The sequence below is a fragment of the Pocillopora verrucosa genome, chromosome 4 (genome assembly GCF_036669915.1).
Source record: "Pocillopora verrucosa isolate sample1 chromosome 4, ASM3666991v2, whole genome shotgun sequence".
NCBI classification, from domain to species: domain Eukaryota; kingdom Metazoa; phylum Cnidaria; class Anthozoa; order Scleractinia; family Pocilloporidae; genus Pocillopora; species Pocillopora verrucosa.
In genome coordinates, this window is record NC_089315.1 from 18045010 (window position 1) to 18072202 (window position 27193).

Sequence of the window (27193 nt, forward strand, 5' to 3'; positions counted from 1 at the left end):
TCATGGCGAACTATAGAGCGTTCGATCACAAATACAAAATTCATGTCCTAGATTGTGATCAATGTGTTTTTAAAACCCGTCATATTTTTGTAAAGCTTTACGTTGCCATGATGTCTTCAACGGAGTAAAAGATCTTTAAAGCCATCAGTTTCGAATGTAACACAGGATAAGTGGAATAAAAAAAATTATCCAAAGCATCGACCTTGGTTTCCAGATTCAATTTGACTTCATTTAGATGATGAAAAAAGAAACTAAATTATCAAAGCATACTAGTTTATTTGATATTGGTCACAAGAACCAAGACATTACAATTAGGCTCCAAATTTGTTCTAAAAAACTTCACTATGCTTTTGAGAAATGAATCATAGAATCCAAATTGCTGTTAGATTCGCGAAGCAATTTGACAAAATAGTTCTATAAGAAGTTGGAGCGAACTCTTAAATTTGATTTTAGCCTTCAAAATGAAAGACATGTAAGAATTACGCTCCAAGTTTCTTAAACTGTATTTTAGAGGCGATTTGAGAAATAAAATAGTTCTGCAGAAACTGTAGGAACAAATCCTTTGAAATCAAGTTTACCTTCTTAGAGGCAAAGAAGTTTTACAATTAGGCTTCAAGTCATCAATTCTTACAGCGAATCGTTTCAAGAGATTTAGTCTTCAAAAGCGTACGATCTCTGTATCATTACAAACCGAATTTCTCATCAAAACTGTAAACTTTTAATTATCATTTCTTTCTGTATTCCTGTGTTACACCGAGTGGCTGCTCGAAAGATCTTCCTTCCACTTACAATTAGGAGTAATTAAACTAACTACGTTATATATTTTAAAACTAAATGCCTGGTCCAAAGGCTAACAAGGGTTTCTTTTTTAGAAGGCAAATTAATTTCTAAGTTTTGGAGACTACTCCGAAAGGTCTTATTAAAGAAGAATTTCTATATAAACCAGCAATGACAACCAACGCAGTAAAGGAATCAACAGACTTCGTTTTTCGAAGCGAGGATACACTCAAAGGATATCCTCAGACTTTAATTTGAATATGACCAATTTGCATTTTTGGTTCGTGCTTCGGTTTCGTAAAGTCAACCTGCCTTCTGTACGAATTTAAATTTTAAAGTAAAAAAAAATTGTTTGTAATTCCTTACATTTCCATGAAACTCGTAAGCAATATGTGAAAATACTCAGCAATAAAAATACGACATCTTGTTTGATATGCATTTCTGATTCTAACGTCTGTCTTTAATTTTACGTGTTTTAAATCGTGATGAGCAAATTTCGTAACAAAGAATCTTCGCTAATAGATTTATTTATTGTTTGTTGTCCAAAAGATTGGTTCGCATATTCAGGTTGATTTTCGCCCAATCTATAAACCATTTTTTAACAACTTGCGAAAAAATTAACGTCCTTAATTTCTATCGAATAAATTGTTCTGGAGATATATAAATCTATATTTCTTCGTTGTGAAAAGGAGCCAATTTAAACTGGTTTAAATGGCAGCAAGAGATCATACAGTTTATGATATCTTAAAAGAGGTAAATTTCAACTTAATCAGTTTCCCGAAAGAACTCGTGACCAGGCATTAGAGTTTTAAAACATATTTCTTCCATATGGAAATAAACCCAGCTGATGGCACAAAGTAACAGATATAATTTAAGATCACACTGTACTAAATTCTTGCTTTTTGTATCAAAAACAAATGTTTATATTTTATAATAGCTCCCAAATTTTCAGTTTAATACAATTCATGCATAGAGTGCATTTCAATTAATCTAAGTGTTTTTGGCCAACTTTTTCTCATTTAGTTGTCAATCGTGAAGTGTGCTCGTCCGGGTGAGAGTAGTCCAGGAAAGCTTTGTTGTCGAAACTAGCGACTGGCCTGAGAAGGGGTCATCAGAGTCGAATTAAATAGCTGTCATTCTCAGATGCTGTTCGTCCGTTGATCAATCGGTAGAGTTAGTTTGTTATGTTTGGTCCGTTAGTGACCACGTTAGTCTCTAAAAGTCGTTTGTAAGGTGCCAATAGTTGCTGTCATCATCTGTTGTGAGAAGCCCTCTTCAAGTTATAAAACTTGCTTTTCAAAGTCAGTCTTTGAAGTAAGTCGATGATGTTGAGCAATGTGATTTTTGACTTGAAGAAACGACTCAAAATCAATCAAATTCATCAAAACACTTCCATTTTGAATTTAATTTGGTCTTATTACAGCCGTCGTATTTTGTTGGAGTGCCACCTTAATATCATCTTTGCGCGACATCAACTGGGATACAACTGTGATACTAACTGTTAAACAAACCGAAAAAAAAAGGAGCGATCAGAGCTTCGAAATTAACGAGTTTCATCATTCCGTAGACAGGATTAGATCAGTTTCCAGCTGTCCCTATCTTTTATTTCATACAACGAGATTATCTGAGATAAATCACACCAAATTAGAGCTGGTAGTTCAAATAAATCAAATGATCGCTCAAGGTCCGCATAACAATCAGTAACACAACAAACTATTTCAAAACTGGTGGCTAATTAACAACTATTCACTCACCGTGTAATCAGTTTATCTGTTCCAAGACAATTGGTGAAGGAACGAAGATTTCGCACAGTAATTAGATGTATAATGCGCCATCATTTTTGCTATTATAAGTAAATAATTTCAAAGTTCTTATCTTTGCAGTATCCACTAGGAATTCGGTGATTCCAGTTTCTTCTCTTGACCAGAATCTTTGTTCTTCCATGCTTCTGACAATGCTGCTATTCCTGAAATTAGAAAATATAATTATGATCAAGAAATGCTTACTTTCCACGAGGACAAAAACTAAAAATTAAAAATTATTTTGCTATTTATCATAGAAAAGGGAAAGCATCAACATTTTTGCAAAATGTTATTTACGATGAAGCGAAGACCACGAAGTAGTATAGTCATCAGAACTCCACGCGGGTGAATTCAAATACAAAATTAAGTCCCCGATACATTTAGTGAGCAGAATATTTTTAATGTAGCGTTTCACTGAAAATATTTTAAAATCATAGGTTTTGCTTTTCTGGAAGCCAGCACTCTAACTCAGTCTACTTTCGAGTTGAAGAGCCGTCCAGACCGAGGAACCGTTTCGTGCTATGTCGTTGAACTGAGATAATGCGACTCGTTTATATTTCTGAAGGAGATTAAGGCGACATTTTCCAAAGGCAATGCTCACCTGTTGTTGTAATGAAATAAACGTGCTTTCGTTGATGATCTTTGATGATGAAGTCTTATTCCTTCCAGATCCAAACGTTGTGTTTAGCACAACGAACGGCACGTCCTCACTCAACGACGGACAGCGTGGTTTGCTAAAAATTCTACAACTTCTGATGAATATGGATTAACAACTGCAGCCAATAATCGGCTGCCACGTCACAAATTTGGCGCGGAGATCTGTTTGCGCGCTCAGCCAGCTAATCAAGAATCAAGCCAAAGAAAGGCATTGTAAATGACGGATTGGCATGTGACACTGAAGAGGGAAAAATTTACAACTACTGAATTCTAGGAACTACTATGACCGAAAAAATTATTCTGACACTCGAAAAAACCCAATTTGAAAGACTGATATCATCAAAGGCAGTAGATCTCAGCAATGAACAGAGAAATATTTAAGACATTATTTCAAAATTGCGTAACTGAATGAATTATGGTTCGTTATTCTAGTACTGGAAGGAAGCGTAACGAAAAAGAATGCAAAGATGATGTTGAACATGACAAAAAGAGAATGAATCAAACGCAATTTTACCCTCTCATGAAAAAAATACGAGATTAATAATGCGTAAAAAGGAATTAAAAAGCGCTGTCATTCTATCACTCACGGAGAGGGCAACATGAGGACTGAGTTAACTAAAGATGCTCTTGAGTTCTTGATCATAAAAAAAATTCTTCTTGTCAGCACATTGGGTAGTATATGAAGAAAGGAATGGAGAATAAGCATATTAACCTCAGCCTCAGTGTGATTTTCTTTTTATTTCCAAAGAACACAATTACAACATGTAACATAAAAATTAGTAAGAACCTCTATGGGAACATAAATCTGTTTATACAGTAAGACACGAGATCCAACTATAAGCAGACAGGCCCTTCAGTTCCTAACAGTTCTCTCTACGCAACCCGAAATTTTATCAAAATTTGAAGTCACTATACACAGTAAAGCAGTTCTTTTGGACATAAAATCAACTATTTGCAATCTCTAAACATGGTCAGAGACGAGACCGAAATAACACCCCATTCACATCAGCAAAATATGTTTAGTTAAACCAGGTTTAACTGAAGAAACTTAGAGACAAAGAACTGAAAAACTGAGTTTTCCATAGGTTTCTAAGAGTTCTCAAATTTTATTTTCAACGTGTTGAATTTGAAGCCGAAAAACATCGGTTTCAGCAGCTTCTATGAGGAAAGTAATTTACAACTACATTTGGAAAAAAAACAGTGTTAAAACATGATTCAGCTTAGGTGTGAATGGGGTGTCAGACGTATTCTCGCAGGAATCTCAAGACTTTCTGACAATATTTAAATCTTTATACACTTATATACACATTTAAGTCTTCGGATTATGCACTGGAACATCTTGTATCAGCTATGAAAAGCAGATAAGCTGAAAAGGAAATTTTGAAATATTCTTTTCAACGAATTAAGTTGCTCGGGTTATTTGGGTGCTTATCTACCACGAAGTCCAAAAATAAATAAGACACCTACACCATAAAGATTGCGCCAACCGATGGGTTTCGTGAACCAAGAAGCACAATCTTGTCACGTTTCCCACAAGTAATCCTCCAAGGCTTGATCAAAACTGACGTTACTGGGTACCAGGCTCTTCACTTTTTCTCGGTTAAAATTCTTTTTGGGTTCGGTCCGCGGTCTGCGCGCCATAGCCAATGGTGTCCTAATCGGTGTAGAAATTTTCCGATTTTGAACTACACGCGTAAATCCTTTAGGCTTATCTCGAAAGTGTCTTCTTATTTGGCTTGATGATCTTCCCTCACTCACAGGCGTTTGACGTTTGGACGGGGTGCTTGGGTGCTTCGGGCCCGCAGTATCTGTAGAATGCGGTACGACCATTTATATAAATAAATATTTGAATCCATAAATTATCAACATTCTCCCGCGGACAGTCCAAACCCGCTAGGTGAATGGATATCTTTTGGAAATATCTCTTTGGTGATAATGCCCAACAAAAAACCCTTAGTCCTGATCTATAAAAGTCTGCGTTCAGAATTAACTTAATCAAAAGTAGGAAAGCATTTTTCAGCTAAAATAACAGGAGAGAAATTCACTTGTTAATAGAGTTCTACCATAAAACATCGAGGATGTGCGAAGCTGAAAGAGGAAAACTGGGCCAAGTCACTTCAGAAATATTGGAAGATAAAAACATATACTCTATTAGCGAGGACTGATCTCCCCCCCTTCCGTCCCCCCTGAAAACCATGTGATATTCCTAAAATCTTCCACCACCCCCCCGCCCCCGACGATAAATGATGAAAGGTCCCTTAGCACAGATACAGTTCTCCACCAGAAAATATAATTTCTATGGCGCCAAAATGGGCTATTACTTATATCATCAAAATACTGTGGTGACCGACATCGTATGTAACACTGAGTGATGAAGTTATCGACTGGCTGATACTTACCATCTAATGCCAGGTCCAAAAGGGAAAACAACGCCTTGGATTTTTTCTTTCCATGACCTGTTAAACATGAACAAAACATCTAATTGAACATTGCAAAGTTTCACAACTATTTACTCGTTTACATCCTTTTCGTGTCCGAAAAGAGCAAACGAGAGGGGAGAGAGCCCTGGTGAACAGAGGTTTCAATAACTTTGTCCATAAGCGGCTGCCAATGGTGTAATGGGCGGCTGTACAGCGGTAAGATGTATCTTAGGCGGTGGTGGACCGTTGGTAACTACCTTTTATTTAAACCCGTGGGTGAAACCATTCACGATTGAATCATGAAGAGTTTCTCCTACGAGCAAAGACACAAACCATGTCGTGTATTGTGGAGCAAAAGTGTAAAATTCACGTCCACTAAGAGTTTTATTCACTGCACCACCTTACCTTGATCAGCTGGAGCCTCAACGCTGGTTTTTTCTTTCTTGATTTTGGATACAGTAGATTCCGTCACCGATTCGCCTTCTTCTGCCAAATGTGGATGACTCCGTTTTAACACAGTAGGTGAGTGTTCACTGTAGCCACTGTCATCTAGTGATTCAGCTTTTTCAAGATTTAAAAGTGCAGGTATCCTTTCAGTCTCTCTTTTCCCTTTCTTTTCTCTACTTCTCCTCTTTTCTTCGGTTTTCCTTGTTTTCTTTTTTTCTAAGTGATCTAAATGATTTCCTTCTCCATCATTACCGTGAGAACGTTTCCTTTTCCTATCTTTCCTTTTTTTGTCTTTCACTTCTCTTTCATCTTCACAACAATCATCTCTATCCACCGCTGACGATTTGGGGGTTTTAAAGACATTTACCGAACTGGATCCCTGTTCTTCCTCAGTTTTCCCATTCAATTCAAATCCATCATCAATGGAAGTCTCCTTGGTAATGTCATGTGTCACAATTTCTTTTATCATTTTCCTTGAAACCGAGACTTTTTCACTCGAATCCTCTTGAATATCACCCTTTACCGATATGTCTTCTTTCCTCTTTGATCTCCTTTTTTTCCGTTTCGATCTCTCTTCACTAGGCTTTTGTCTGACAAATTCAAGTTCCAAATTCCCTTCTTCTGCACTAGCGTTCAAAATGTTCTCTGTGACTTTCATTTTAACACTCACGGACTCTCGTCTAACTTTATTCTCCAAAATATCGTCACCTCCCTGCAATCTTGCCTGGTTTTCATTCCTGTTGACTTTGTTTCCAGTCGATTCTTGTGTAACTTGTTCATGAGCCATAGTTCCCTCCGCCACTCCCTTTGACGCTATTGAACCATTATCAAAACTGGTTCGATGACCATTTTTCACAAATTCGCCTCCATCTTCTTTCACTCTCTCGTTTTCGTTCTTCTTTTTCTTCTTGCGCTTAGATTTCTTTTCATTACGTTGCTGTTGCTCAAATTCAAGTTCCATATTTTTTGACATCGATTTCGTGAACGCTGTTGTTACATCAATTGCATTTACCAGCCCATTTACACGTAATATGACATCTTTGGATTTCTCTCCTCTAGACTCCTGTGTAACATCAAGTTCTCCATCAATTGTCTCTGCTTTCGTTGAAACCATGTCTCGATCACTTACACACTGTTCAACAGAGTTTTCCACGGGCCCCTCCTCATTCAATTCTAATCTTTTCCTCTTTCTTTTTCGTGGTTTACTATTTGCAATAGAATCCTGTGTGACCAAAGCACGCTCCACGTCTCCTTCGACTGTCTCGCCTGCCACTGATGCATCATCATCAACGCATTTTCTAACAGCATTTTTCGCTACCTCGCATCCATTACTTTCTTTCCGCTTCTTTTTGTGCTTTGTTTTCTTTACCGACCCATTTGCACTTATTAAGACGTCTTCGGATTTTTCTCCTCCAGACTCCAGTGTAACGTCAAGTTCTCTATCAATTGTCTCTGCTTTCGTTGAAACCATGTCTCGATCACTTACACACTGTTCAACAGAGTTTTCCACGGGCCCCTCCTCATTCAATTCTAATCTTTTCCTCTTTCTTTTTCTTGGTTTGCTATTTGCAATAGAATCCTGTGTGACCAAAGCACACTCCACGTCTCCTTCGACTGTTTCAGCTGCCACTGATGCATCATCATCGACGCATTTTCTAGCAGCATTTTTCACTGACTCACATTCATTCTTTTTGTGCTTGGTTTTCCTTACCTTTGGTTTCTTTGCGAGCTCTTCAAGTTGTACAGTTTCCTCCACGAAGGTATTCTCAGAGTCGTTTCCTTCGTCGCCCACACATTCTTGATAAACATTTATTACCAATCGATCGTCATTAATTTCCAGTTTTCCCTCGTTCTTATCGCTAATCTTTTCTACTGAAAGTTCTTCTTCCCCGTTTTCTTTAGCTGTATTTCTTGATATCAGTGCCAAATCACTTAAATCTCGAGTAACAATTTTTACTGGTACACCTTCGTTTCTTTTTGTTTCGTTTTCTTTTATGTTTTCATTTGAATCTATTGTTTCCACTTCTTCTACTACCGTTTTATTCAATACCATATTGTCACCATCCACACCATCTCCAGCGACATTTTTCACTAATGTATCGTCATTAATTTCCAGGATTTTACGTTCTCTTTCATTTTCCAATCCAAGTTTAGTACACTCCCTAGCTGTTTCATGGCTGACAAACGTATTGACGTCTTCAATTAACATATCTTCACATCCTTCACTTCCTCTTTCCTTATTTTCAACATGGCTCCGTGGAACAACTCCAAGTTCTACTTTTTCTTCTCCCAATTCGTTACGCGAGACTACTTCATGGCATTCTTCACACGATTTCATAGCTGTTTCATCAGAGAAATTCTTATTTTCATCTCCACTTTTCCCATGTTCAACATTCGACGTCTTTTCAGCAAGGTTCTGTGGGTCAAATTCAAGTTCTACATTTTCCACGCTCATTTCGTCACATTCTTCATAAGATTCCTTTTCACTTAAATTTTGAGTGACGAGTCCATTTTCCACATTTTGGTCTCCCTCTCCATCGGGCATGTGTTTGGAGCCTTCCATGTGTCTGTTTACACGCTCTCCATCAATCATATCCGTCAACTGATTGTCATCCCTTTTCAATCCGGCCTGTTCTTCATTCTTGTCGCCTTCCTTTTCAGTGGAATCTTCTATAACTTGTTCCTGATCCACATTTTCGTCAACCATTACATTTGAAGCTACAGCTCCATCACTACTACTCTCTCGACAAACATTCCCCTGAAAGTCATCTTCATCTTCGTCCCCTCTCTTTTTAACCGTGTTTTTTTCTTCCTTGTGTTCAGACTGGTTTTTATTAACATCCCGTGTGACAATTTCCAGTTCCAAATCTTTTGACATTGATCTTTTGGACTGTTGAACCACTGTTTCATTACCTACAAAATTAACTTCCAATACATCTCTGTTTCCTTCTTCTTTCTTCGCTTGTTCTTCTGTAGTTTTAGTGACTGCGTTCTTTTCTTTCAACCACACTATCTGGCCTTCTGGCAAATTCTTTATTGGCGTTAAATATAGTGGCGAACTTGTGTCGTTTTCTACCAAAACAAAAGTTATGTACGTGTATATACACAAATTAACGGAAATATTGGAGCTCAACAACTTTTATCACTGTTATCGTGCTTAAGAGATAATTTGCAATTTCCATCGGAAATCCAAAGTTCCGAATCATCAGACACCAGTAGTTACTTACCTTCTTCCTCATCCGGCTGAGCGGTTTCATTTTCACTCTGAGACGTCCTGTTTATAGGACTTTGTAGCCCATCAACGACTCTTGGCCTTCCATTGCCCACAGAAACAGGCAGCTTATAGATTTTAACTTGACAGGTTTTCAACTCGACATCTTTCCCAAGATAGCGCACCATTTTCTCGGTAGGGGCTTTTTCCTTACTGTAAACTTCCGCCATGCGGCAATCAATGCTCCCATTGTCTTCAACTTCATTAAAAGAGCTAACGTCCTCATCGTCATTATCATTATCCAGATCCTCACCGTCATTTGATTTCATGGCCGCTGTGTCTGGTTCTTCGTCGACTCTTTTCTCCTCTGAAACTTCAGAACCACCTTTAACACAGAAGACACATCCGATTGATAAAAAAAACACTGCCCATAATTATTGTTAATTCTAGAACAAGTGTAAGGTCGGGTCAGATAATTCATCCTAGAACATTGAGCAACTTAGCAACTTTCAATTAAGTGTCGAAAGTGATTCGGGATCGCATAGGTTTTGCTTTACTTTGCTCTCTGATTGTTCCAGAAAACTTGCGCCTCTTTCTCAACCGATAAGTTGCAAAAAAAAAAACCCCAACCACGACTTGGTAGCCCGCGTTTTCCCGCGCTTTAGGCATTTTGGTCGTTTTTTACTTTGAGTTCTCATTGGCTCTTCAGGGTATTTTCTTTCCTCTGATTGGTTGTTGTAAAAACTTTGGTTTTGGTTTTAAAGAAGAAGAAGAAGAAGAAGAGGAGGATTGACAGCAAACCTTCCGCAATCTCTTCCAAATTAACCCAAAATTCATTTTATAATGATTCTTAACACTATAACTCCCATGAATGACCATGCATGACAGAATTTTTCCACACAATATCAATAGAGTACCAGCACACAATTGATGAGAAGAGAGAAAATATCAATTAGGGGATTATTAGTTGATCCAAAACTAAATTCTCCCAAGTAACATCATAATAATCATATAGCAGACAGGTAAGGAGAGTTACTAATGACATCTTGAAAGAGAAAGGGTTACAATGTATAAAGGGGTAAGTTTCTAAAGAAACTGCGGTGCTGCGTCGGTGGGAGAGTATAGCAGGTAATTTAGTGTTAACAACTGGATACTAAAATGGGACCCAGCTACGCCAATCTTTTTGAAGGTTTTATCGAACATCAATTTTTTAGTCAATACCACGGCCCAAAACCTGAACTCTACGGCCGTTACATTGACGATTGCATCGGTGCTACCTCCTCTACCAAAGAGGAGCTTAGAACCGCCGTCAATTCCTTTCATCCTGCTCTTAAATATACCTGGGAAATTTCCGACACTTCTTTGGCTTTTCTAGACATCAAAATTTCAATTGAAGGCAACGGTTTATACACTAGTGTGTACTACAAACCTACAGATTCACATAGTTACTTGTTGTATTCATCTTCATATCCATCACACATCAAAAACTCCATACCTTTTTCAGAGTTTCTCAGACTTCGTCGTTTATGTAGTGACGACTCTGATTTTTTCGAAAAATCAGAGGCAATGTGCCAGTTTTTCGATAAACGTGGCTATCCTGTTTCTGTCGTTCAAGTGGGCCACCACCATGCCCAACAAATTGATCGACAGTCAGCACTACAAACGGCTGAGAAGGAAAACACTGACCACATTCCGTTTACTTTTACATTTCACCCTCACAACCAAGCAGTTAAATCTATCATTTTTAAAAATTTTAAATTACTCCAAAACGATTTAGAGACTGGCACTATCTTTTCGCAACCCCTGCTTATTTCATTCAAATGTGACAAAAACGTAGGCAACTTTTTAGTCAGGAGTTCATTTCAAACCAATGACCAATCTGGAACTTTCAAATGCGCTCGCTCACGATGCAAAATTTGTTCTTTCATTCATAACGTAGAGAAAATATCGGGACCCAAGAGATCCATTAAGATCACTGATCACTTAACGTGTACCTCCGCCAATGTTATTTACTGCACAACTTGCACTTATTGCAATAAGTTATACATCGGCGAAACAGGAAGACGACTAGGTGACCGATTCCGAGAACACCTCGCGACGTGGAAAGAAATGACAAGGATGCATCCAAACCAGTCGCTAGACACTTTAATCTTCCTAATCATTCTAAACAGCATATGGCAGTCTGCAGCCTTTCCTTACATCTAGGCGGTTCGAAAAAGCCGTAAAAAACTAGAACAAAAATTCATCTTCCAAATTGGCACCCTTACTCCCCACGGAATCAACGAGCGCTTTTCATTCAACTAATTTATTCCTGTTTTCTCGTCACCATAATTATTCCCACCAATGGTGTAGCTCCACTTTCTACATATAAACCCACACACAACACACAATTCCTCCAATCGCTCTGACGAAGGGCTAACGCTCGAAACGTCAGCTTTTTATCTTTTACGGTGGCTAATTTACGTTTTCAACTCAGTTGTTAACACTAAATTACCTGGGTTACAATGTACTTTTGTCCTTACAGTATGACTGCAGAATCATTCCTCAAGATGACAAGAATAAAGGAAACCATTGCCAACCTTAGAAGCTTTAATTTTGAAGTAAATTCTCCTTTGTCAGTACCAAAGGAAATTTATAGAGCAAAGTATGAAGAATATGAATACTACTGCTACGGTGTAAAGGGTCAAATGACAGTCTTTCTCACCTGCAATCTCACCGTCTACATCAATGGTACCTTCATCACTATCACTGTTGTGTGCACCTGAAGTTGAGGACATATTATTTGCAGAGAGCCACTCAGCCACTTTAATTACAGATGTTTCTAAAGCTTCTTTCCTTCTTGGACGTGAGTGTTCAGGCATGGTAAATAAACTTTTGTAAGCCGATGCACCTAAAATAGCTTCCCTCGAGCTACTCACACTTGCATGAGTCCTTCTTTGCCCTTTCAATGAATGGCGCCTAATCAAATGATCAACTTGCATTTTGTCTCCTTGAGGCGTGGACTCCTTGGCTTGCTCTGGTGCCTTTCTTTTATTTACAAATGAACTCAATTCCCCATGACTCCTTAAAGACTGGCTTAAACGCTCCATCAATGGCATGTCATCATCACTGCTCTCACTTTCTAAGTCTTGCATGTCAGATATAAAGTTTGTTGCAAAAAGATTGCTCCTATTTGTTCTAACTTTTAGTAACTTGTTAACATTTGTTGCAACTTCAGTCTCTTTTCCTCCTGCCTTAGTTGACAATACTTTACCTTTTCTTGATTTTGTGTTAGTTTCCTTTTCTTTCCCACCTATGGCATAAAAAGTAAAAAATTACAATCAACAGCAAAATTGCAGTTCCTTGAGCATCTGTTTCAATAACTTTTTCCATAAGTGGCTGGGGATGGTATAATAAGCAGCTGTGCCATAAGGTAAAAACAAACATAAGAGCCTGCTGGCAGGCCAAACAGATGCCAGCGCAAGGTCCTACAGACGGCAGTAGACAGCCAGTATCCCGCTTTAATGAAACCCTTGATTGAGGCTCAAGCTTATTTTCCAGTAAGGTAAATCTGTGCTTTTTTCATCTCAGACTGTTGCCCAGTACCTTAATTTTTCAGTTTCTCATGTCAAAATATCAAACTTAAATTGCCCTCTGATCAATCAGCTTCAATAACTTCCTTTTGTCGTGGATACGCGAAGAGTAGAAACGACCTTTGTTTGGGGTCAGAATTTGCAAAATTTGTTACTCACTCAGATGTAAACTAATCGATAATAATTATCCATCGTCCAAAATAATACCGGAACACGTCTGTCGACTTTCTGAAGTAAAAGACTGAGTAAATGCCGCGACGTTGAAATATAATTCGACTTTCTTCGAGGAAGTTTCGATTAATACTCGTCGCAGTCAGCACATATGTAAGCAAGTCAAAGCTGTTTGAAAGACTTAAGGTGTGACTATGAGTGTAGACACTGAAGGGTACATGGGCTGATGCACTTATGAAACAAGCAGTTGCAGAAGCATTAAACTTGACAGTACATGTCATAGAATCTAATCCAGGTTTGCATTGGTTACAAATATAAGTCCAGTTGGTTCAGAAACTGATACAACTGTTATAAATATTGGACATGTTGAAGACACACTATGTTTCAACTGTTCCTTTCAATGAAGAGACAATGGAAAACAATGTAATTGATAACAATCAGCTAGCAAAGTTAATGATAGATTAGTGTACAACCAAAACAATAATGAGTTCAGAAATAAGCAAAACAGAGCTCTGCAAGAAAAGAGATCAGAAAATATTGAAAAAACAAGAGAATCTCAAAGGGGGGCATTCAACAAATGCAAAGAATCAAATCCTGATCATATTAGAGAGCTGAATAGGCAGGCAGTAACCCTCAGCATGTATGAGAAGTGAACAAAAATGCACAGAATAGAAAGAGATCCTTGATGTCTGGGTTGAACCCATGTGACCATGATCTGCTTCAGCCAGCTACTAAAAGACCAAGTTGTAAAGCAGTTGAGGAAGTTCATGAATTTAAATGTCAAGATTCTACACAAGAGATGCTCGCAATGACAAAAGTCACTCAAACTTTTCATGATAGCAGTAAGTGTGGTCCTGAACATGCATGTACTTGCTGTAATCAATCATGGTATTGGTCATCTGCTAGAAAGTGTGAAGCAAACAAATATCCTAAATGTTCCACAACTTTGCCTGAAGCATGTATAACTACTAATGCTATTATAGATAATACGAAATGGATTTGCTCTACTTGCCAATCAAACCTAAGTAATGAGAAACTACCAGTCTGTTCTAAAGCAAATGAAATGGGAATACCTATGAAACAACAATGTTTAAACTGAACACCTTTAGAAGAAAGATTAATTTTTCTGCATATTCCATTTATGCAGATACACATAAATGGTGGACAATTATCTATTCATGGAAATGTTGTTAATGTATCAGCTGATGTAAATTCAACAGTTAGCACTTTACCAAGACCAATCAGTGAATCACAGATTACCCCATCAAACTTAAATGAAAGTTGAGTTTCAAGCATCATTATCAATTTCAGAATGTTAGACCAAGAAAAGTGTTAAAAGCAACAAAATACCTTGTCAAAACAAGTAAATTGTTTCAAAATGAGCATATAGAAGTTCAGGAAAATTGGCTTGATAATCCTGATACTAGAGCCTATGATGCTCTTGCAAATCAAAGTAATGAATGGAAAGAACTCCTCAGTAATTCACACTCAAACACTGGTAATGCTGAAATACATTCAACTGATCCTAGCTACTCAAAGACATGATAATTACACCAACAGTTAGTCACTGACTGTAATGACAATGGTTATGATGGATGGTGTGAAGTTGAGGAGAGAATTTCAGGTGTCACAGATACTGTATTACAATCAGATGAAATGAGAGAACTGGTGAATCTACAAACAGAAAGACATGCAAAGACCTGTAAAAAATGTGGTAAAACAATTTGTAGATTTAATTTACCCCTGCCTCCAATGCCATGATCTATGATTCTAGAACCTTTAAAAGAAACCCATTTAGAAGAGGATGAACTAAAAGAATTGAAAAAACACTATGATCATATTAGAAATCTTCTTGATAAGATGAGATAATTATGGTCAAGATATAACATTTCTTAAAAAAATCAAAACTTACAGAAGATCAGTGTTTAAAGGCCATTAGACATTCCTTGAAGCACTCAACATTGTTCCTTAAGAGATCTCCCTTAGAGATCAGAATAAATAATTACAACCCTAACTTTTTAAAAGGCTGAAGAGCCAACATGGATTTACAATTTGCTTTGGATTCCTATACCTGTGCTGTTTATGTACTCTCCTTCTTACATAACAAAGGGTCAAAGAGGAATCTTTCCATGTAAAAGTGTACAATTTTATAAAGAGGAATTCAGTTATCTTCAAAACCCATTCAAACATAAAGTATCCATGACTTATTCATAGTTTCCTTTGATTTATTGACACATCTACCTACTCATCCTCTACCAATGTAAATCTAAAACTTGCTATATGTACGTGTAAATTTTGTGATTGTTGCTCTTGTACTTCATATATCAGTCTTTTGCATAAAGCAGTTACCAGTATGTGGCAGCTCTTAAAAACATTTGAATAATGTGAAACAAGTGATTTTTGCATGTTAAACAAACATTGAGCCAGAGTTTGGTCACCTGATGGGCAACAAATACTGGAAGCAGATCAGCTATCATGAATGTGTTTACACATGTAATTATCTAATTCAAGAAGTGATCGAGTGCCTCACAATTTGCATGTTTTGACTTCAAAAACTCCATTCATTATTCCACAGTTTGAATTTCAAGTTACACTGTAACTCTATTTGCCTTTATTCAAGTGAGCAGAACTTCATAAAAAGCCAAGGGTACACAATGATCATTGCTTTTGCAAATTTGGTGGCTCCTGAAATAGCTGCTTTTTTCATATTCATAAGATTATATTACTTGCTGTTGTCATTAAGAGACCCTTCAACTGGTTTAAAGTCACCTTCCTTGGCAGCTAAATACAATTTGGCAAGAAATGTTTATTCCACCGCAAAGGTGTTTACAATGTCACTGATAGCAATGTTTGTGTTAGCAAATAAATGTTTTTTGGCTTTACAAAACCTTGCTATGTACTGCAGTGCAATATAAGTTACTGCTTCAAAAGTGACTCATGTCCAGTACCCCTTCTCCTGATCAAATGCCTGGCTATTAAGTTATGAATGACCCAACCAACAAACTGAAGATTTCCCGTAGTTTTATGTCAAATTCTGTTGAAAATCTGGCAGGCATGAAAAACATACTGGTTGGAAAATGTAAGTGTAAGATCAAAGTTAAGTCTAAGTGCATAGATATGATGTGTAAACTGTCACAGCTGCAACTGAATATGAGAGTGATCTTCACAGTAATAAACACTACCTATGCAACAGTAAAAATAATACCTGGCCTGAGTGGAAGTTGAACCAATGACATAGGTTCAACTCCCATACATGGGCCTGAATTTTTTGGGGGGTTTAATTTTCACCACTGCTTGAGTAGTGTTCATTACTGTGAAGATCACTCTCATATTTAGTTTTAGCTGTGATAGTTTAGACATACTATCACTTGCATTGACATGCAGTCAACTCCCCTTATTGTGGACACCCTTGGAGGGAGATTTAGTGTATCCCATACATTTCTTTCTGGCGAGTTGCAATGTTTGCCTTTTGGCGATCCCAGAAATCTTTGCGCAAACGTAAGGATCCGATCACTGGCTACTCATTCATTGTACACGTTTGATCAGCCATACGCCGGTCATGTCAGAGCAGTCGTAACAGAAACAACGACACATGTATCGGTTAAATTTGAAGTAAAGTATAACAAAGTATAACTTAACTTTAAGATGATCGTACCATACAAAAGACGAACCCAAACAATACAAAAGTTACCATATTATTAAATACGTTTACGTTACACAATTGATTTACGTCGCAGATCAGCTGAATGTGCCAAAGGAAATAAATATGTAAAAAGAATCTGTACTTACTCTGAAGGCCATCTGTCCACCTTTCCCCGTCACCTAAAATCAAGAGTTTAGTTTGATCTTCAAGGAAGCTGAAATATTCTTCGTTTTCGATCTCAGTTCCATCACTATCAAGACAAACCCGGCACTTTGCTGCCACCAACCCAAATTTTGAACTTGCAATTTCTTTAAGTTCCCTCAGGCTTTCTGCGACGATTCCTAGTGCTCTTGATCGCGCTGAGTTGCAAATCTTCAACGGCTTACGCCGCTTTACTTCCATGGCAAAGCCCGTTGCTGCAGTCAACTCGTCCACCATGTTTTATTGCTAAGGAGCCAAGCCTTAATACTCTATACAGTATCGAATTTCAAACTTGTGCCCAGGGCCTTCTCGGTGTTCATCTGAGTGGTCGGCTTAGTGAGGGAGTCAGTTATTATAATTCAATGTATGGCCCATTTTATTCAGAAGTTTGAATTGAAATCCTCCTCCTCTATTTGAACCCAGAGATACATAATAAATGTCTTTCTGATCTCGTTTTCCCAGTCCGTAATGAAAGTTACGAAACCTCGAAGCTCCATAACCGTCACATTACAGACTGAGCCTGTCTCAGGATTGTGCTCGTAAGATGCTGGAAAGCTGCTCACTGGAATGCCAAAAAGTTGTAAAAAGTTGCCAAAAATGCCAAAAGTTTCTCTCTAAATTTAAAAAGTTGCCTCTTAAATTTCTTGATATTTTTATATAAACGTTTATTTTAAGCTATATTTTTCGCCCTTTGCAACAATTAACTTAGCTTTAAAGAGTTGTTTGTAAAGTAAATTAACAAAGACATACAATTTGGTCCGTCGTTTTAGCCGATTATCCGTTCTAATATTACATAAAAGGCCTGCGAAACATTCGAGAAATTTGCATAAATCGAAGTTTTTTTTATGAAATTGTCGACTAATCGTGCCTGATATGTGCTCTAAAATCTAAAACTTGCTCAAAAATTGCTCAGAAAGGTAAACATTCTGCAAGGTTGCCAGATCTGCTAAAATTGCTCCAAACCCCAAGAGTTGCCTCAAAAGTTACCGAGCACACCAAATCCGTCGATCCGCGAACCCATTCACCCTCTCGTTAATAAAACCCTTTATTAACGGATGGGACGAGTCCTTTTCCTTTCAAGGTTTTTGAATGTTGGCTTTTGGCTTGATTTTAAAAGTGAGCTTGGTTGGGCGTTGCTAATGGCTGCTCAGACTTTGTTGGTCTTGCTTAAACATTATAAGTGTTCGTGATTTTACCACAATTCATTTTTGTTCTCGCTCTTGTCTGTCTTACAAGTGGAGTCTTCTGTCGGAAAATTTCGCCAACCTGCGCTATTTCAAACCCAAGCCGGCTACTGAAGCGAAAATACGAGACAGATAATTCCAAAGCTCAGTTTTCAATTACCTTTACTTCTTAATTTACATTCTGACTGAGCTTAGCATCTCAGTTAAAGAAACCTGCCGCCATCATGTAACTGCCACCGGGAATGGCCATGTTGAAATGAGGAGTGTCACAGAACGTTATGAACTTAATGTATGCAGCTTTTAACGAAAAAAAATTTAAATATTAAACTTACGTCATTGCCAAATTGTGCAAGTTTTGCGGGACAAACGCTTTTTCGTGATAGATTTAGAAAGATGCAGTAGACTTGTAATTCAGTGGTCGAAGCAGAAAGATATTGAAAACTTTTCCACAAGATCCTCCCCCGAGGATTCGAACCTGAAACCTTCTGACATTGCTGCATCGAAGAGTTTTAACATGCTTTCCATATGCTGCTAAGGATAACAAATTCTTTGAGAAACCATTTTATATTTAAGCAAGTAAAAATCCTTCATTCTTACAATGTCATTATTCATACATAGAATAAATTGTGCAAGTCTATCGTTCGTGGATAGAAATGTTTGAGCCCCGTGAGACAAAGGAGCAATGAAATGAGTATGAAAAAAAAGCCAAGACTTGTCAACTCGATAATCCTTGCAAGCTCTTTCCGTAACTGATCAGACAAGAATATAATCCATGTGATGTTTTAAATTCACTCAATCATTTTTAATAAAACCCTTGAAGAATGTTTAACTGAGAAGGATAAGATTGATAACTGACAAACTTATTGAAAAGCAAAGTCCACAGCTCGAATGGAACATGGAACATGGATCTATCCAGACCCGAATATGGAAGGACTAGAACGCTGCCTAATGATCATGATTTGCCTCTAATAACATAGTTTGTATCAAGAGACTGGCGCAAAGTCGGAATTTTTTTACAGTCCCACTTTTTATCGCGTATGTCCAAAAGACACAAGGGCTCGTTATTGTTTCGCCGCCTGTCTATAAATAAATCAATCTCTCTGTAAAACAATTCTGATTTATTTTGTCAGTTCAAATATGTATGTCGAGTTTTGAAGGCTTAAATCAATGTTTTCAATGTTTTCGGCCTACATAGGATCGATTTGCGGTATATCTTTCATTTAAAATGATACAGACCCTTGTCGGTTTTCCGCCATCGAGTAAATACTTTTTAAAGGCAAACATCCTCAATAGCGAACATGCTGGGCAATCGTTCAAATGGGTTTTACAGCCCTTCAGTGAAAGAATGAGCTTCGTTGAAAACACATCAATTCTTGTTTATAGTGTCACCGAGTTGAAATAAACAACTGCAAACAAACAACACCGATATCGGCTTGCCTGACTGATTTAAACTTTTTTGAAGACAAGTCCTTTGTTTTTAAAAATATGTTGGTTAATATTCTCAACTGAAAGAGCATTTCATTGACCCTGACTAACTGTCTTTTTTCTGCGTGAAATACTGGTGAACAATTTTAAGTTCACGTCACTCGGGGATCTGTATGGGTTCTCGGAAGGCGTTGCATTGCTCCAGAGGAAATTTCCTCGAAAATCGGTAATGTTTTCATCACATTGTGTCAGGGTTAAGGATATATCCGGCGTGTAGTAAATTTTTTTCTATTTTCGTTTTTTTTCAAGGACTGTTTAAACCATTTAGCAGGCAAATTAGAGTCGGCAATGAGTCGGCAATTTCCCTCTACAAGTTATATCAATGACGCTCATTCCGAGAATGTTGAAATGTTACTTGTCCAACGCTACTTCGTATGACAACAGAGTTAAAACATATTTTGCGGCCACCCACTAGGAAATGATCGCCGTCTTTTTCAAACGTGTGCGTTTGTAAAACGTCTTTCAATTTAATGAAAAGTTTCTAGTTTTTGGTGTAAATCATAATGGAAAAACCACTGCAATCAACGGAAACCAGATTTAAGTGGCTTCCAGCTATTTTGGTCGGATACGAAAATAACTGTTGTCTTTGTTTTTGAAACAAAAATCTTAAAAGTCGGCTTTTAATAAGGTTAGCCTTATAGAAGCCGATTCGTAGCGAGTGTTGAAGTGTATTAGGCACAAATTGCAATTCTGGGCAATGTCACGAAAACAAGGTAATTCAAGCAGGAAATTGCGGATTGAGAAACCTGCAACGTTATCCTAACAATGGCCACTTCCCGCGGTCATGCAACTCATCAGGGACAGCTTGCCATTGGCCACTTCATTCATTTCTTACTAAGTACACTTGGTCATCAGCTACAAAACTGTACTAAGTTATGATTTTTAATATGTAACTGACATGTGGCTTTAGAAGGTTAGTTTACATTTGAGCAGGTCTTAACCCTGGCCACCTGACAAAGTTTACAACAACTTTCATTGTCTCATCTTTTTAAAAACTTTCTATTAACAGCTACCTATTGCTTTCAAGTTTTAAAAAACTCTTACAAACTAGGTTGAAAGAAAGAGTAAAGCAGATTTGATAAATCCCATTTTGACTTGAGTTAAATGTGAGAGAGCCAGAAGAAAATTGTCAGAATAATGGGGAAGTCATTTTAGGTGCCCATGGTTGTCACTGTAAACTAGGCTCCTTTAACTTTTCGCTGCCATTTCAGTCAAGTGGTACAATGCCTGGGCACAAATTAACAAGAGCTGCAGATACATTAATAATCCTGTCAATCACTGGTGTTGCTTCTTCCTGAGAGCCACCAGGGTTGGAAATTAAGAAATCAATTGGCAGAATTCCAGACAATATCGAGTACTTTCGGCGAAGGAGGCCAATAACCATTTCGACATGAATGCGAACATTTGCGATCCCCCTAGTTTTTTCAACATCCACAGGGTCAAGCTGGTCTTTTCCCTTTGTGAAAGCAGGGATGGCTAGTTGTGCTTGCCGAAACATAACACTCTCTGCGATGGTGAAACCACGGTCAGCCAAGACCAGATCCCCAGGCAACAACTTATTTAAAATTCCACAGTTCTCAGTTAAATATTTGTCTGATGTTCGTCCTCCCCAAGCTTGGGAAACATAGGAGATTGTACCTTGTGGAGTTATCCCAATCAGCACCTTAACAGTGTTATGGTGTTTGTACGATGACCATGTCTGTGCTCTTGCGAGCAGATTTGATGGTCTATTAATAAATACTTCGAAACAATCAATAATCACGGTAGTTTTGTTTCCAAATGAATATTTAAAACACTGTGGCATAGTTCGCCATAAAGCCTCACGTTCAGGCCAGTTGATAAGTGGAGCCAGGCGTACATCTAGCGCTACCATCCAGGATGAAAAAATTCTTGAAACTGTTGAAAGGGAGACATTGAAGCGATATGAAAGATCTTGATGTCGTGCGTCAAGTTTAAGTTTTATCAAAGTCATGACAAACTCTTGAAATGTGGTCAGATTCTGGGACTTGTAAGCAACAAACGGAGAAACATGTTCGAAAACATTTTGCAGGATATCGAAGGAAGGCAATCCAGTGTAGAATTTAACTTTTTCTTCGTTTTGTACAAATTCCCACCGATCAAATGGTTTCCGGTCAATGTTTAGAGAGCTGAATAAATATTCAAACTCTTCAGTTTGTGTGCCAGCTTCAACTGTTAATTTTTTCTCTTCCTCCTCATTTCCTTCAAAGCTGAGGTTTGAAACCTGTTCACCGGGCTCATTAAGTTTCTGTCTCTTCGCCGTTCGCTCTAGTTCTAGCTCTCGTTCTCTCTTTTCAAAAGCCGGCTTCTTCACCAGTTCACGTTCCCTCGCTCTCTCGCTTCGTTTTGCCGCCGCTTCTTTATGATCTGCTCGATCAGTAGCTTTCTTGTGTCCCAAAAGCAATGTCGGAACCCAGTCAATATTAAATTTATCCCAGCTCTTAGCTGCCCTTCCTGAAACAAAATGCTTTTCGCACACACGATCGTTTTCTAAGATCTCTTCGGTCAGATCGTCACGGCTTATCGCTGAAATCCAGCGCGATCTTCTTTCTCCGGATAGTTTCTGTGCCTCTTCGCCTTGATTTGTGATCACAGAAGGCACCCTTGCAAAGTACAACCCTTTATCTCGTCCACTTTTGCTGCCACAACCAACGATCAGACACAAAACCATGTTCCACGCGAAGGACGCTACTAGTTTGTTTACAATTGAGGTACACCAATATGGCGGCGTAGCAACGGTAGTCAAGGAATTGGTCACGTGAGTGAAAACGATCTATTATCGAGTTTCATCTTTACGTCAAATAATAAATCAATCAATTGCTCGGTATACATAGTGGCATCATCTTTCCATGTATTTCACATACCGTAGTTCAATCGAGCGACGGATGGATGCCGAAGCTCGTCTTTTAGCTAGTTGCTCTCGCTATATGTCATTATGTGGTGGGTTCTATGGCTTGCCAATTTGATTGCAGTTTCGGGGAGCGATATATCTTGCGGGGATGCTATCAATAACTGCCGAAAGGACTTCGCAGGATGCGGATTGGCACTCTACAAAATTTTTAAAAGAACAGAGTGTCTTACCGCGTTAGGTCTCGCGAACGAAGAATACGGGATCCGAGTAACCAGACCGATGGAAAAGACTTGTCCACTGAGTTGTGTGAGTGCGATCAACAACCTAACTGCTACGAATGCAGGTAAAGCGATGGAAACATGTAACTGTCGCAGAGACTCAACGTGTCTAACATCGAAGGCACGCTTGAAGCGATGCGTCCTCAGTAGAACTACAAATTACACTGTCTTTAGTTGCACCCAGGCTAGAAAACGATGTAGTGGCAACAAAGATTGTAAACGAATACAAGTGAGCTTTTTGAGGCGATGTACGAAGCTTATCTCGGGTTTGGAATGCACAAAGGATTGTTTAAACAGCCAAGACGAATTGCTGAATTCAGATCTGGGTAAAGCGCTCAACGATTGCGAGTGCGACGGGTTTGAGGAGCCGTACTGCCGTGGTATTCGCGCAAACTACGAGGAACTGTGTGTTGGACCCAGAGGGCCTCGCAATTCGGACGCCAGTCTTACTCCTGCTCCAACAGAGTATATGGTACAGAAATTTAGATATTCTGGACAAGCTCGCTCAGCCTTTTCACAGTTTGAGCTTCCTGTATGGATTCTGTATGCTGCAATCGCGGCATATGTATACATGTTTTACAATCTATAGCCGTATTGTTTACTTATAAACCAGACTTTGGACAGATCCTGTTCGATAGGAAATTGGAAAATTTGTGCGCCAGCTTTCATTGCTTCATTCGCGTTATTTTTATAAGTGTTGTAGCCGCTCCAAATGTTATCCAGTTGTGCCATGCGTTTTCAATCGCCGTCCACAGCAATGTACATCGCATGCATGCTGACCAAAGAAATCCTTTCGGAAGAATTGTACAAAGCTTTCCATCCTGTCCAAATATTTTTTGGATTATTGCTAGGGTTGTTGATAATTTTAAAGTTGAATCGAGCTCATCAAGTGTGTATATAACATTTTGGAATTTGGGTTTTATTTTGGTTGAGTTCACTGTCAGGCCTCCCGGCGTAACGCTCGACATACGCGGCGTTATTAGAAGAAAGAGATTCGATTAGCGGAGCGATTTGAGTTCATCTTACTTAAGGACGTTTGAACGAGATAGCATCAATTGCCAGTCAATTGTGGTCAATGTGTTCTTTGCGTAATCTTTACACGACAACTGTTTGACAAACTCGGTTTGTTGTGATCTGTTTTCTTTTGGACGTAAATTGTACGCTCTAAGCAAAACATTAGAGAATGCTTGAAATAGCGCCTTTATTGTTATAATCTTGAGGTCGTCGGGGCATTCTATGCTGTGAGTAAGGTCATTTTAGATAGGCATTTATGTCGGCTAATCGAGCGCTAGAGAGTTTCATATCGTGGATTAGCAAGCGATTATACCAGGAGATATTTCCATGTATTTACTCACCGTTTTTCACGGTTTTGTGCAGAAAAAATCTCTTTCAAGTGACGAAGCATTCTTCCGTTGCATCGATCAGAATAACCTGAATTGTTCCGAGGGCAAAAGAAATTCAGCAACGACCCTGAGTTGAATGAATTCAAATGAAAATGTATTTCGAGGTATTTAATGTTAGAATGAATGTATTAAAATAAATCTCCTATATGAATAATCTTTGTGAGTTCACACGCCCTAAAATAAACGATATATCCTGCGGAAATCAGATGCTAAACTTCGCCCTCTCCAAGAAAATAAGCATGTCACCAAAAAAAATATTATAGCAAAAAAAAACAAAAAAAAAATCATATTTCGATGCTGGGAATTATTTGTGATACAAACTTAACCGTTTTTTTTTCCTTTTTAACACCTTCCCTCAAAAGTTTTCAACAAAGCTTTGATCTCCTCGAAACCCAATGATTTTACGAAAACGGATCTGTACCTTCACCTCGGATAGTTTTTGTTGTGTTGTAGGGGTTTATTACTTGTTAAAGATAAACGTAAACACAGGCAGCACCATTTCGATCAATTGTGGGTGAACTGTGTAAGGAATGTATTCTGACACAAGGGGTTTATAGTTTAAACTGTATTGTCATATTTCAGTTACACCTGAAAGCTAAAAGCACGAAAACTTCAGGGTAAACAGACAGAAAATCATATTTTGCTGATTTCACAGATGATACACTCAAGTGTTGATGAAACAATAATCATTTCCTGATCTCCCATGCAGAATTAATCCACTGAACTGGAAATTGTACGAGATTTTATCGACCACTTGGCTAAGACTACATAATTTCTTCATTGATAATAGCATAATTTTTTAACCTCTTCGGAAGCACACGGGCCAAAAATGGCTTGTCCGCTCACTCCAGGAAAAAGCATTACTTAAAGTACTGAAATGGCTTCATACTGAGAGAACGGCTTATGAAAATTTAAAAAAAAACAATAAAAAAATCCACAAAACAAGCAGTTGCAATCTCGGCAAGCTACACGTATAGAATTGGTTTCGGTTTCTAAGGAACACCAGCGTTCGAGCATGAATTTAATGGAATCTCATTAGCTAAGAGCTTTCACTAAAATACTAAAATTAAGCGTAGTCATTGTAACGTGTTTCACCAGTTTTATATTTCCACTTTTTAAAAGTTTTATGTTTCTAATGATTGTCTCCCTTGGTGCAAAAGTCCAGCAAGCCTCGTATACGTGTACAAAAAGGTCTCAGTAACTCGTTTGGGTGAGGGAAGACGTTGTTGGACATATCTGTTTTATTATTCAGGGTTATATTTACGAATATGACGAGACACGACAAAAGAAATAAGAGGTTGTTTAGATGGATTCCAAGACTGACTGTTGATAGGACGCGAGACGTGTCGCAAATAAAAAATAGCATTTATGCGGCCGAAGAAGTCAACAAACTTTATTAGTTTTAAAAAATCCAGATGTCTGGGAAATGGTTGTCAGTCGCTCTGGTTTCATCAGACGCACCGACTTTTGACTTTTTAAGTTCTAGAATCCTCAAAGAGTAATGGCAAAGATTTATAACGCGAGGAAAGACATAACGAGCATTTTCTAGTGTCGAGTTTCTCCCGATGCCTTCAACGTCTGCTTGAATCACGAAAGTCAATTGATCCGAAAGTGGAGTTAAACTTTGGAAAAAAAAAGGTGAGGGGCGATATCACATACGATACCTCACTTTTATTTAAGAGTATAAAAACCTCAGAGATAAAGATATCTACTATCTTGAGGATCGCTTACAGCACCGAACGACACAAACTAAAGACCACGAGACAAGAATTTCCGCCCGCCATATTCAATTACAATCCATTTTTCATCCAGGGATGTTGATCATAAGGTCATTGGTGTCTAATTTAGTGAAAATTTGTTTCCTTTTAATCCTGCAGCGAATTGATGATCACCAAACGTTGCCACCAATCCTTCGATGTAACCATCAGAAAACGGCTACTCTCTAAATTCCATAATAAAGGGTTTACTTAATCGGTCCTTGAGATGTCCATGACTGTCTCTGTAGTCTATCATCCATTTTTCCCAACATTATTGCTTTTAGCTTCCGTTCCAAGTGATAACCTCGAACGTGCATATGTCATCAAGCTCTTTGCATTACAAATATTTCCTTTAGTACTGCAAACCATACCCCCGGGGAGGTTGTCTCTCGTTCGAAAAATAATAGGAATTAACGCACTTTTCAGGTGATTTCCTCATCATCAAACCTTTATTCTTTTAACATTGAATAACTTTAAGTGTAGCGTCGTTGTTAATACAGAAAAATGCAGTCACAGCACTTTGACAGACAATATGACATATGGACTATATTATTAAGTGTTTGTCACATCGAAGGACACTTCGCACATAAACAAAGCCCTGCCCAATAGTTGTTGGCACAATATATGATCTGAACGAAAATAAGTTTAAAATCCAATTAACTCTTTTATTTTTCTCCGATCCTGCTTCGAATGTGCTGGTGTAGAAGTGAGAGACGTTCTCGAGTTCTATTGTTTCAATGGTTTATAAGTTTATTTTCACAAAGGGAATCGCTGATTTGGCCGCAACTAAAGAAGAATGTAACCAACAGTTCCGAAAACACGTGTTTTTTTGGCATCCAGTATATTTCAAGATGGTGTACTCTGCGCCGGAGCAGTGCCTTGAAGTTCCGCCAAATATACACATCGGCTCCTACAGTTAAATACTTAGAGGCCTTGTTTTGGCAACATAATTGGCCGGCATGCAAAAAGGAGAGAGAGCTAGGGGGAAATTCTATTCCAGCTCAAGGAGCTGAGAGCGACTCAGGTCCTTGCGCCCAAATAAATTTGAAATTATCCCTTTTCCGTCTCCTTGTTTAATGAAGATGAAGTTTAATCTCGAAAGAAACGCTAGTAAGGTTTTGGCCCAACAACAAAAGGGTAAATGGACTTTCTGTAGTAGTTTATGTTCATAAAACATTCAGGTATTATTGTTCTTCGGGTTTGAGAAGAAAATGAAATACATGAATCAACCTGTTGCATACCACAGTTGAGAATGTTAATTGAAAAACTTTTATAAATTGTTGTTAGATGCGACTTTTGACCAAAAAGGGCACGAA

General features: G+C 38.2%; 3 protein-coding genes across 3 annotated transcripts; 1 reads left to right on the forward strand and 2 right to left on the reverse strand.

Annotated features, from left to right (window-relative positions):
- Positions 1 to 3966: 3966 nt before the first annotated feature.
- Positions 3967 to 17138, reverse strand: LOC131769179 (enolase-phosphatase E1). Its single transcript, XM_059084932.2, has 6 exons — positions 16847 to 17138; positions 12019 to 12606; positions 9331 to 9699; positions 6062 to 9175; positions 5636 to 5692; positions 3967 to 5044 (listed from the first exon to the last, which is right to left on the reverse strand). Exons 1-6 carry the CDS (start codon positions 17136 to 17138, stop codon positions 4758 to 4760), a joined length of 4707 nt encoding a protein of 1568 aa, XP_058940915.2. The 3' UTR covers positions 3967 to 4757.
- Positions 17139 to 20463: 3325 nt separating this feature from the next.
- Positions 20464 to 22293, reverse strand: LOC131769156 (uncharacterized). The gene has a single exon (XM_059084903.2). It carries the CDS (start codon positions 22257 to 22259, stop codon positions 20778 to 20780), a length of 1482 nt encoding a protein of 493 aa, XP_058940886.2. The 5' UTR covers positions 22260 to 22293; the 3' UTR covers positions 20464 to 20777.
- Positions 22294 to 22406: 113 nt separating this feature from the next.
- On the forward strand, positions 22407 to 24274 carry LOC131769168 (growth arrest-specific protein 1). Its single transcript, XM_059084920.2, has one exon. It carries the CDS (start codon positions 22524 to 22526, stop codon positions 23304 to 23306), a length of 783 nt encoding a protein of 260 aa, XP_058940903.2. The 5' UTR covers positions 22407 to 22523; the 3' UTR covers positions 23307 to 24274.
- Positions 24275 to 27193: the final 2919 nt, after the last annotated feature.